At 32.8% G+C, this 13,733-nt stretch overlaps 1 protein-coding gene across 1 annotated transcript in view; it reads right to left on the reverse strand.

Moving 5' to 3' along the window:
* CDH19 (cadherin 19, type 2) overlaps nucleotides 1-13,733 on the reverse strand; it is a 100,400-nt gene that overhangs the window by 26,150 nt on the left and 60,517 nt on the right. Inside the window, exons 8-9 of the mRNA XM_011944073.1 lie at nucleotides 5,188-5,309; nucleotides 10-131 (exon numbers count right to left, since the gene is read on the reverse strand). Coding sequence (XP_011799463.1) covers nucleotides 10-131; nucleotides 5,188-5,309 — 244 coding nt within the window. The remainder of the gene's footprint in view (nucleotides 1-9; nucleotides 132-5,187; nucleotides 5,310-13,733) is intronic.

The following is a 13,733-nucleotide window of genomic DNA, read 5'->3' on the forward strand; positions in this document are numbered from 1 at the left end:
AGTCCTTACCTGACCAGAGCCTGCATTTTCACAAACATAAGTCTCATAGTATTGAGAGAACTCAGGAGCATGATCATTGATATTAAGAACTTGCACATACACTGGGATCGAAGAGATCTGTTCTATATTGTCTGCAATGTGAATATATATAATAAAAATCTAACACATTTTAATGTCTTTAGAAGATACATCACTAAAATTACATTAGAGGCTATATGGTATATTTTTATTTTATTGAAAAAAGCAATCTGAGGACAGGATATCTATATGATTCACCTATTTATCAGCAATAGATCCTAGAAAAAATTCTGTGCTAATATATTCAAACCAAGCAATATTTATTGGGTGCATTGTACTTGCCATGGGCTGTAATAAGTGATGAGAAAAAGTAGTAAAAAGATAAAGTAAAATAAGGGTATATGGAGAGCTTGCAAGAGTCCAGGAACCATTTAAAGTTTTGTATTAACTCATTTAATCTTGATCAATAAATGGATTATTAACCTCCCCAAATTTACTGATAAAAAAGTTGATAAACCACTTAGTTTCAAAAATTACAGTTAAATTACTTGTGTAAGGTTATAGCTGCAGTGCTATAACAAAAATAACAATTCTGTGAACCACTGAAATTTAGAGTGTAGCTTTTAAGAACAAATAATTAGAATCTAAATATATTTTAAAGTAAAATCGTTATAAAAAAACTAAAGTTTTTACATAAACATTGAATTGAGAAGATTTTCTAAGTGAGCCAAAAAATCCAAAAAACATAATGAGAAAAAATTGTGGTTAAAACATTTAAATCCTTCAACTTGATATAAAAGAAGACATTTCAGAAAAAAGTATGAACTAAGAATTCACAGGAGAGAAAATTCAATTTATCTGATAGCAGACTTTCTCACTGCCATCACTATTAATATTTTAGACTGGATAATTCCTAGTTTTGGGGGATTCTCCTGTGCATTGTAGGATGCTTAGCAGCATCCATGACTTCTATTCCCCAAATGTCTGCAGCATCCCTCCTACCCCAGTGTGTCAATCCAGACTGTGTTCAGACATTGTCAATGTGCCCTGGTTGAGGCTGGCGGCAGAAGTGTTGAGCCAAATGGCCTGCAGTTGAGACACATTGCGCTATCATCATCTTCACACAGCCTCTCACCACAGGTAAGAAGAATGATGGTTTAGCCCGTGCCATTTGTGTCATATGTAATAAAACAGCACCCAGTGATGGACTGAGTGAGGGCTGAAAAATAACAGTGTAAACCAACTCTAGCAACCTATAATGAAATTTAAACTACACATATCTGTGACCCAATCTGTTAAACTTAAGCTACAGTCTAAGGTATCAGTATTTGAGTAAATGATCCACTTAAATACATTCCAGAGTTATTTGCATCACATCCAAATTATATAAATGACTCAAATGTACAACAAAAAAGAATTGGGGAGAATAAATTACAACTGAACTATGACATTATGTGGATTTATTAAAAATGTGTGAGTCTGACCAGGCATGGTGACTCACACCTCTAAATCCCAGCGCTTTGGAAGGCCAAGGCAGGAGGATAACATGAACTCAGGAGTTCTAGAGCAGCCTGAGCAATATAATGAGACCTCGTCTCTAATAAAAATCCAAAATATTAGCTGAGTGTGGTGGTGTACATTGTAGTCTCAGCTACTTGGGAGGCTGAGGTGGGAGAATCGCGTGAGCAGGGGCTTGTGGCAGCAGTGAGCTGTGATCAGGCTACTGCACTCCAGCCTGGGCTACAGAGTGAAAGCCTGTCTTAGATAAAAGACTGAGTCAATGTAACACAGTTTTATTGTGAGCTTAAAACTGGATGACTTGAGTTTGAATCTTGGTTCTCAATTTGAGAAAAATACTTCACCAGAATGCCTCAGTTGGCATTCTGAAAAATGGGCGTGATAGTAGTAACTGCTTTATAGGCTGTTGTTAAGATTAAACATATACATAAAGCAATTATGTAAATTACATGAAGCAATTATATAAATTGGTTAATATACATAAAGCAATTAAGACTACTTAGCACACAACTGAACAATGAATATTAAATATGATTGTTTTGTTGTATCTACTAACCAGACATGTATTTTGTGTACTGAAAAAAGTAAGTTGCAGCTATTATATTGTGTAGTTTTATTGTTGTTAATCTTTCTCTCTCTCAGGCTGGAGTGCAGTGGCAGGATCTCAGCTCACTGCAACCTCCACCTCCTAGGCTTACGCGATTCTCCTGCCTCAGACTCCCTAGTAGCTGAAACTACAGGCACATGCCACCAGGACCGGCTAATTTTTGTATTTTTAGTAGAGACAGGGTTTTGTCATGTTGGCCGCGGTGGTTGCGAACTCCTGACTTCAGGTTATCCACCCACCTTGGCCTCCTAAAGTGCCAGAATTACAGGCGTAAGTCATCACACAGGGCTTCTCTTTTTCTTAAAAAAAAAAAGAAAAGAAAAAGCAAGCTATGGGAAAGGTGCATACAATTAAAGGGTATAGGGGTGGGATTCTTTAGTTTGTCTTAGTGTTTTTATTGAAAATATATGTACTATTTGTAATGATAATTTGAAAGAACAATACAAATTAAAAATTGGAGGCCTGGTTCTTGTTGAAAGCAAGGGAAAATCTTTTTTCTTTCCTTCCTTTTCTCAGAGCATTCATACACACACAGAGAGAGAGAGAGAGAAAGAGAAAGGGGGGGGGGGAAAGCTTTGTATGTAAGTTTTTTCTTTGTCTTTTTGAAGTGTATGGAAATCTTTCAAAATCAATAAGTTTCTTGGAAGCTTTAGGATCCAGGATTGTATTTCTCAAGTAATGGTGACCATCTCTTTGAAATGTAATCTTTAAGGAATATGGCATCCCTATATCCTAGTTTTTGTGGAAAGACAGGAGACCCATTTTAGCACCGATCTTGTTCTAAGTTGTAGAACTACCTCTTGTCATAAAGACATGAAAAGTTAAGTTGTCCTTTGGATAAAACCACTTAGCAAACACAGGCGGTCGCTCCAACTACCCAGTGAAGATAGAATGAATTCTATGTGACAAATAGTGCTAAGTCCTTGTACTTGAACGTCTAGATAACATTTAACTTGAGAATATGTATATAATGGATTGTATCTGCTCGACTACATAAAAAGGTGAGATTTCTTTCCATTTTAGCAATCTCTTAGATTTCCTATGATGCACATCACATTGTGTTTTAATGTTTTCCAGTAATAACATTTTTCTCTCTGTTCTACCTTTGAGGAGAGGTTTTCTGGCCTGAGATGAGATTTTGCTTGTACTTGTATTTTCCCAACAATAACAGTTACAATTGAGATAGAAATTGTAATTTTCAATTAATTAAAAATTAAAATTTCTAGGATTTATTACACACACGCACATACACACACACAGACTTTAAGAAATACAGCAACCATTAGTATTTATCATTTTGAGACTTTTCTCTACTGTGTGACATTTAGGATGAAAATAGATTAATGGAACATTTAAAAATGAAAAGATATTTCTAAAGATTTCAAGAAGAAATTAGCCAGAAAATTAAGGTTCATATTTGTTATGGTTTTAGCACATACATCATCACAGAATGATCTTTTTGCTTAAGTAATTAAATTGTATAACATAATTCAGTTGTGAATAAACTGACAGAAAATTAATAAGAAATTCATTTAATGTTTTTATCTTTGTGTTCCTAAACTTTGCTTGAAATTAAGTTCAAATTAAATCTTTGGTATTACTGTACAAAATGTATATAAAACTTCACAGCTTCACTTTAAAGTAGTTAGTAGTTTTATTCACTTAGCTGGCATACTGATAAATAGCATTGTGCTTAATTGGGGAAGCTTTCCAGAAAAGAGACTAAGCACAACAAACTTCATTTGCTGGGGGAAAAAAAAAAGTTCAAATGGAACATCTCTTTCCTATAATCAGTATAATTGTTATGGTGAAAGCTTTTCAAGGTAGTTAGCAGATGCAGCCAGGTGATTTTTAAAACAGTTGTATGTAGTGCCCTGTTTTCCACTGGTTAGGTGGTTTGTTTATATTGCTATTGAAGCTTAAATGGTCAAGCCTAATTATTTTTGGTTCAGTATTGATTTCATGGTAGTAAAAAAATGGCAGTTACACATATTTTCCCCAAATAGATCTAAAATGGGCTTAATGATGTAGAATTTTTAAAAATGTTAGAGAAAGAAAAAAATGAAAATTTGTTATCCAGTGTTATAAATGCTCGTTCCAACAAGTTTTTCCTTAAAATGAAAAAAAAGAAAAATTGTTCTCAGAAATAAGCGATGAATGAAAGCTGCATTTAAAATAAATATCTGCGTTTTCTGACATGAGAAGCCTTGCCATTTCCTCTATTGCAGCGGGCATTTATTCCATTGTAACATTTGCTTCCTTTTATGGTTTAGTTACATGGAACCTTGAAAACCCTGATTCAAGCTCTCCTACAGTGTTTCCATAGAACTATTCATTGTATCGCAAAAAACACACGGAGATGCCTTCCGCTCCACCATGTCACCTGCCATCTGCCTAACAAAGTAAGGAAAACAGAAATATATGCCTCCTGTCTCAACAAAGAGTGAAGAAAGGAAACACGACCATTAAAATTCTATGTAAAATCAGCTATAAGAAAAGATGCATCTGAGAATATTTTCTATTCACAATTTTAATACTCTACAATTCTAAATCTATTGACTAAGTAATGGAAATGACTTTGATATTTTATATTGTGTTATATGTATTTCTTTAAGCTTTAAACAATATAATTGCATGAACAACTGATTCATAATTTTAAGGACAATATCCAAGTGGTAAATCAGAATAATTTACAAACCGAAAACGAAACCATCTGCCTAAATAAACAAGCAGAATTTCAGGTGAATTTCACTTATATTTTGTGGTTTCCTCAATTTACTCTTGTATGAAAAATTATTTACTGTTATAATTAGAAAATAACAGTTTAGAAGGTATGTAATGGTAAGCATATAAATAAGCTGGAATAGCAGTAATAAGCAGATGTTAATAAAACTAATAAAATACACAAGTACACACATTTACATTGAATGTCATTTAAATAATTCCAACAACATTTTAAAGCAGTCTTGTCTCCATGTGTAGAAATTGTGTAATTATTTATGAAATATGCAAACAACTATATTGGATTTCAAATGAGTACTTACATTTTTCTGTGGCTATAATACTTAGGTTGTACCAAGCACTGATTTCCCGATCCAGTGAGTTAGTTGTAGTGATTGTGCCATTATCATCGATATTGAACACTTTGCTCCTAGTAATAGAATACCTGAACCAAAAGGAAAGTATACCTTAATGTTTTTATTCTGTCTACATAACAGTGTTACCTAATAGTCTTTAAGCAATAAGATGTCTTATTCAGTGCATGCCCTACATAGCCAATAGATAATACTGAACAACTTTTAAAACAGTGTATTCCTGTATTTAAGATTCAACTCAGTGGAGACAGAAAAAAAAAAAATGTAACCTGACTTTAGATTTTAATTGATGGATGCTAACTGTAAACACACGTCACTCATTCTCATGTCAAAAAAGAATGTTAATAGATTAATGACTAAAATAATGTCAAAAGCCATTTGGGAAATGAAGAGAAATGCAAATAAGTGGGGTAAAAATTAATGATTGTGAATCTTTTTTTTCTATGAAATAAATTAAAATACATCTTCAGCCTACACTAGTATTGATCTCTTTCCTACATCACAGGTGTTGCTTGCAAATCTGTTCATTTTACTACAGTTACTTGACTTGATATTTAACAAAGGTTTTTGTTTGTATAAAAAGTAAATTTGATAAAGAGTAAAGTCTATATAGTAGATAGACTTTTAATTCTTTTGGGAAATCTAAAAGACTTCTGAAATCTGGAATCTGGAATCAGGAATCCAAAAGAGTATATATATATATATATATATATATATGTGTGTGTGTGTGTGTGTATATATATATATAAAATGTAAAACATATATACATTATATATGACATAAATTTTACAGTTTATATTACATTACATATTTTATAACATATGTAAAATATATGTATTATACATGTATGTTTTATATATTACGTGTGTATATATGTATATATGCGATATATTACATCATATGTATCTATTGTATATTATGTATATTTTTCATATTATATGTTTTTTATATATACACATGTAAAACAAAAGTAAAATATAGTAGTTCTAATTTGCTTTTAGATTGATTGTGCATCGAAGAAAGCCAAGTTACAAAGTTCCCCCATTAAAAAAAAAAAAAAATGAAAAATGACCTCCACCTCCACAATGAAAGAAGACTTTGAAATAATCAGCGTATCTCATCTACATGGAAATAATTAATAATAAAAATTAAAGAGTAATAATAACTAGGGTTCAATAATGACTTATCACTGCATGTATATTCCTGAAGACTTTGATGAGATATCAATGAAGTTTGCCATAATTATATGGCAAAGATGAGAATATTTTAATTTTGAGTTCAAAAGTTTCCAAAAACATTATACTACTTTGTAGATTGGTATTCAGATAAAGATTCAATAGAAATTACAAATAATTAAGCTTTAGAGGAGCTCAGTTTTAACTGTACCCCCATTTAAAATATTTATAAGTATTTTCCCTAAATATCCTGAAGTGGTTGCATTTCACACATAATACATTTGTTGACAAAATTATACAGTGTTTTAACAGTTATTTTGAATTAAACATCTAATCCTATTTCTGTAAAATGTCATTGCATATAAAGCCCGTTTAAAGTTTGATAGGATGTTATAGTCTTTAATAGTTTAATGCGCATCTGTTAGAATTTAGGAAGAAGAGCCACATAAACAATAAATTGGTTCAGGTATCATTAATTAATTAAAACAGAAATAAAAATATATGTAGCCCTCTAGGATGTGATATAAGCAGTGATGTGTAATATGTATCATTTTTCTTTACCCCTTTTAGAAACACAAATTCTCGTTATGTAAATTTTTCTCCCCCACTCCACCTTCACTGGACAAAATTTGTTTGGCTTTGAGGTAAGTTTTAGTTAAATTTTACATATATGTAAAATACGTACATATTTTTCTCATTTTTAAAACTAGGGAGACAAACATCAGAAAATTCATAAATATGTGAACAGCAGACTTATTTAGATATGTTCCATCATCACCTCAGCAAAATTAAAAATTTGGAATTTTCCCACTAATCCAACTAAAAGCATTTTAAAATACTTTTGGACTTACAGAAATATTGCAAAAATAGCACACAGCATTTCTACATGCTCTTCACTCAGCTTTTTCTAATGTTAAAATCTTATATAAAACTTTAATCATATTAATAAATTAATCGCTATAATGTAATTAATCAAACTACAAACTACAGTTGGATTTCACAGTTTTTTCCACTCTTATTCTTTTTCTTTCACAATCCAATCTAGAATCCAATACTGCCTTTCATTTTCCTGTGTCCTTAGTCTCCTCCACAAGTCCTCAATGTTCTTGTCTTTCAAGACTTTGGTGCTATTGAAGAGTATTGGTCAATTATTTGATAGACTGTTTCTCAGTTTGGGTTTGTCTGATGCTTTCTCATGATTAGACTAAGGTTACATATTTTTGGCAGGAATAACACAGACATGATATACTTTCTTAGGCTATCATATCAGGGGAACATGATGTTCATCATATCTCATGAATGGCGATATTAACATTGAGCACTCGATTAGGTGATGATGACCCCATTTCTCTGGGGTAAAGTTGCTATTTTTTTCTTTTGTAATTCATAAAGATCTCAGGAAACTATTTTAAAATGTTCTGGTTTCTCCTCAAGCATTTATCCACTAATTTTCAGTATCCATAGATGAGTAGTGTTAACATTTTTGAATACTTTCGTTCTGGAACCACAAGATGCTCCAGGATAATCTTGTCTTTTCCTTACAACAACTCTGGATTCTAGTTATCAGATGAGTTGCAGTATCTTTGATTGGAGAGCAGCATTAGAAAGCAAGATCTAGGTTTTAAGAGTTTCCATTGCTTCTTGAGTTTCATTGTATTTATGTCCTTTGAGCAGACATCAACAGGAAATATATGTATGTATACTCATGCATACAAACACATCTATATTTATTTCCATATAATTCCTTCTGTCTGCATATATACTAAGAGGGCATTAGTGTATCATACCTCAGATTTTAATCCAGTGCCACACCTTCATGTAACTTTTCTCATTTTTTTATTTGTAACCATTTCCTTTGACAATAATGAATCTTACTCTTATTATCTACAATATATTTACTTATGTGTTCAACCCCAAAATACATGCAGAGTAACACTGCAATCCCTAAATAGTAACCATGTAAGAAAATATACTCAGTATGTAGAGTACATTTCTTCTGAACAGCAATTTTTTTGGTCTCTATATTTTGTATTGAAATACCCTCTTCCAAAATTACTTAGGTTGTATTTTCCTAATTCCTCTCCGTTTGATTATGTTATTTGTCTATAATATAATAAAGGACATTTGCAGTAGTTTGCCTTCAATTTTAGGAACATCTCCAAAGTTCTGTTTGATTTTTTGCCAGAGTTTGCACTAATTAGTATTTTACTCTATATCATGAAGAATTCTGTGAACTTGGACAAATGAATAGTCATGTGTCTGCCACCATGTAATGACGCAGAACAATTTTACCACCCTCCTTTCCTTTGTTGTATCTTTTTAGTTTAGGTGCCACAGGCTTTGTTTATTTTTGTTTGTTTATTTTTTTAAAATCCATTCACCTCTTGAAGGACATTTAAGTCAATTCCAGTTTTTGGAGATCATGTATAAAGCTGCCATAAATGCCTGCATACAGGTTTTCATGTCAAAATAAGTGAGTATGTTTTCTAGGCCTGCTGCAACAAAACACCACAAGCTGGGTGGCTGAAAACAATAAATTAACTCTATTAGAGTTATCAAAATCAAAGTATCAACAGGGGCATGCTTCCTTTGAAGCCTGTAGGGGTGAATCCTTCCATCTCATTTCTAGCTTCCAGTGATTTCTGGCAGTCCTTGCTATTCTTTCACTTGTAGATGCATTGCTCTGATCTCTGCTTCAGTTGTCACATGGCAGTCCTCTCCCAGTGTCTATCTTCTTATAGGGACACCAGTCGTTTTGGATTAAAAACATACCTGCTCAGGTATGACCTTATCTTAACTATTTACCTCCAAAATAACTCTATTTCTTAACAAGGCCACATTCAAGTGTACTGGATGTTAGGACTCAACTTGTATCTTTAGGACACAACTCGACCCAAAACACAAAGTTTCCTTTTTTCCTGGGTAAATGATTGGGATTTGGATTGCTGGGCGTTATTCAGTATATGTTTAATTTATAACAATCTTGTATCTTTCTACCTTGATAAACTCACTTATTACTGGGCATTTTTGTGAATTTTATGGAATTATCTAGACAATAATCAAGCCATCTGCAATTAAAGAAAACTACATTATTTCTCTCTAGCTTGTATGTTTTTATTTCTTTTTCTCACTTATTGCATGGCCAGGACTTCCAATATTATAGATTTGGATTGGTGAAAGAATACATTGCTACCTTGTTTCCAATCTTAAGGAAAAAGTGCATAATATTCCATAATTATGTATACTATTAGTAGCATTCTTTTGTAGATACTCTGTATCTGTTTAAGAATCTTCCCTTCTATTCATATTGTGCTGATAGTTTTTACAATAAATTAATTTTGAATATTGTGAAAAGTTTTTTTCTTTGTCTATTGAGATGATATATGACTTTTCTTTTTTAATCTGCCAGTATGGTAATTTACATGAAAATATTTTAAAATATGGACGCATCCTTGTATTCCTAGGTGCACTCCAGTTGATAGGGATATACTTTCCTTTTCACAAATAGCTGGAGTTACAATTATTTGTAAAGAGTTTTTATATTTGTTTATGAGGGATCTTGATCTGTAGTTTTCTTTGCTTGTAACATATGGTAGAATTTATCAGTGGCATCAATTTTTACTGGAACAGTTCTTTGTTTTTGAGAAGGTTTTTAACTGACTTTTTGGTGATATATATATGCTTGTGTGTACGCATGTGTATGTGTACATATTTATGTGGTTGTATATATATGGTTGTTTGTAAATATATATATGTGTGTGTGCGCTAAGGTTATTTATCTTTTAATATAAATTTAGTGGATTCTCTCAAGAACTTCATCTAAATGTATAGGCATAGAATTGTTCAAAGGAGCCCTATAATCTTTTTAATGTCTGTGGGATCAATATGTGTGCTCCCTTTTCACTTCTGATAATAGTAATTTTTGTCTTCTCTTTCTCTGTTTGTCCCTTGGTTTTCTCGATAGAAATTAATAAACTTTAGCAATATTTTGAAAGAATCTGCTATTGGTTTCATTATATTACTCCATTGCTTTCAATTTCACTGCTTGTGATCTAATCTTTTTATTTCCTTTTTTTTCTGTTTGCTTTGGGTTTTATTTGCTCTTTTTTTTTTTTTAACAGGAAAGAATACGCTATCTTTCTCACTACTTACAAAATACTTCAAAATTTGACTTTAGGCTTAATTTAAAAGGAAACTTCAATAATGTCCAAAAAGTGAATCATACCCATTGATAGCAAAAGAGTAATCCCTGTATCTGAAGTCCAAAAGAGTTAGGCAATTTTCTTAGTCATCACAGATAGCTATTAAAAATTACCATAGACTGGGCAGCTTATAAACAACTGATATTTATTTCTCACATTTCTAGAGGCTGGAAGTATGAGATCATGATGCCAGCATGATTGGCTTCTGACAGGAGCCCTCTTTCAGTTGCAGACTGCTGACCTTCTGTGTCCTTACAGGCAGAGGGGGCTGAGAGAGCTATCTGGGTTCCCCTTTGTAAGGGCACTAATCCCATTCATTAGGGCTATACTCATATGACTTGATGCCTATAGGCCCCACCTTCTTGTACCCACCTAATACAATTTCACTGAGATTTAGGATTTCAAATATGGGACCCACCTTCTGATACCATTTCATTGGTGTTTCAGATTTCAAATATGAATTTTGAGGGATGTAAACATTTAGTCCTCTGAAATAATACATAGTCTTAGTAATAAAATTTAAAAAATTAAGAATAATTTCTTATGAAGTTCTTAATAACTTTATGGTAGAAATTTTATTACAGATTGTTTGGGCTCCTCTAATTTTTACCACACTAGGCTCCTTAAAACAATTCTATCATCTCACTTTCAAGTCTAAATATCACATTTTCCATCATTTCTGTGCCCCATTTTTTTAAATTGACATATGGTTAGTTACTACAATTCATATAAAGGTAGATCTTGCTTCTCAAGCTTTTACGACCTCAACTACAGCAATAATATTTTGTTAAACCAGTTTATTTTTCCCACCCAAGACTTGATGAAACTGAGTTTGGGAATTTCCATCCTTTACAGAAACAGCAGGTGATTCTTACTCAGTAGGAAAAACTAATATGAGTTTAATGAATTGGGGCTAATTTACTATGTTTAATATGTGTTAGTGTTTCTCCCAAAACAAAGAAACATCCCTAAGGCTAAAATACAATGTCCTAATATTTCTTCTGGTTTTCATAGCTTTTACCATGCAGTGAGTATTAAAGAAGAGATATTATCAAATTAAAACTCAAATTGAAATCATTTTGCATTTTATGTTCAAACATTTTGGGGATCTTTTGCTTACAAAGAAAAAAGGAAATAAACAAAGAAACCCCAAAAGAAGCCTCCTGAAATGTGCAGAAGTGCATATTTTCATATGCATCTGATTTTGTTTTTATGATGTATTTTGAATGTTTGCCAAATCAAGCTATATCATATGGAAAAAATATCAACAATATCAACAACAAAAACTGCTGTATCCTCAGTGATCCTAACATATGTACAAAAAGCAATACTATTTAAAGCCACTTTTAAATGAAAAAACATCTGTGAAATCATTAAAACGTATTTTTTGATGGATACAAGTTATTTTAAAAAGTAATAATTGCCAGTATAAAAGTGAAAATCATTAGCTAAAATATTTTCATACTGAAGTAAGTAGACACCAATGGTGATACTATAAAATACAAAACCTTTTTTAAGATTTGGTTGCACCTTACGTTTTTCTTCATATATATGTAGCATTTTCACATGTAGTAAGCATGCAGTTCTTCATTGTGTATTATTGTGCTTTAAAATGTATGCAATGTTATTATCTATGCATCACAAGCATCATAAACTATAGTTTATTCACTTGTATTCCTAAAATTGTTTTCAATACTTATTATTATAAATGATAACATATTGAATATCTTAATCATCAAAGCATTTTTTAACATTCCATATTATTTAGTGCTCCCTGAAGAAAAATGAATAGGTATATAGATATATTTTTTAAAGTAAATAATTGATATGCACTTATACAATTACTAAAATCTCTATGACTAAGAACTATATATGCATATCAGAAGGCAACATTTTATGAAATTAACTATAATGGAAAAGTGGGAACATTTCTTGGTATCAAAAATTAAATTGAGCTTTTTCATTGAGCTACTGCAAGACCTTCACAGAGCCAAGCAGTAGCCAGCATTTTAATTAATACATGAAGGTTTATGGAAAATAGATGAATAAGGAAAGGTGTCAGAAAAATAATTATGTAACAAGTTTTGTTTTTTTATGCCCAGACTACACCTCAAATACTGAAACAAACAAACACACAAAAAATAAAACAAAGGAAAATAAATTATAACATAGTAACTGAAAATAACAGACTATTTTAATAGGTGGCAAATATTCGTTTAATTGTAATACAATAACAGATTTCTAACCCTTTGAACTCCTTTAAGTGGTCTCCTGTGAAACACAGGTTCCCAACCCCCAGGCCATGAACTGCTACCTGTCCATGGTCTGTTGGGAAACTGGCTGCACAGCACGAGGTGAGGGCAGGCGAGCCAGCCTTACTGTCTGAGCTCCGCCTCCTCTCATATCCGTGGCAGCATTAGATTGTCATAGGAGCATGAACCCTGTTGTGAACTGTATATGTGAGGGATCTAGGTACAGAGCTCCTTATGAGAATCTAATGCCAGATAATCTGAGGCAGAACAGTTTTATTCCGAAATCATTCCCCTTCACCCCACCAACCATGGAAAAATTGTCTTCCACCGAACTGGTTCCTGGTGGCAGAAAGCTTGAGGACCACTGCTATAAAAGTTTTCCCAATTTCTGAGTATCATTTCAAGTAAATAGTATTTAAATAAACCACTTGTTGTTGTTGAGACGGAGTCTTGCTGTGTCGCCCAGGCTGGAGTGCAGTGGTGCGATCTGGGCTCACTGTAAGCTCCGCCTCCCGGGTTCCCGCCATTCTCCTGTCTCACCCTCTGGAGTAGCTGGGACCACAGGCGCCGCCACCTCGCCCGGCTAATTTTGTTTTGTGTTTTTAGTAGAGACGGGGTTTCACCGTGTTAGTCAGGATGGTCTTGATCTCCCGACCTTGTGATCCGCCTGCCTCGTCCTCCCAAAGTGCTGGGATTACAGGTGTGAACCACCGCCCCCGGCCTTAAATAGGCCACATTTTGATCAGCTTTTTCAGCTCTAATTGGGGATTAAAAAAAAAAAAAATTTTTCTCTTATCTCCTTTCCCCAATTAAGAGGGAATTATAATGCACTGAATTTTAATTGGTAATTGCCTCTTTCTTGTATG

Source organism: Colobus angolensis, unplaced genomic scaffold, assembly GCF_000951035.1.
Source record: "Colobus angolensis palliatus isolate OR3802 unplaced genomic scaffold, Cang.pa_1.0 Scaffold225, whole genome shotgun sequence".
NCBI lineage: Eukaryota > Metazoa > Chordata > Mammalia > Primates > Cercopithecidae > Colobus > Colobus angolensis.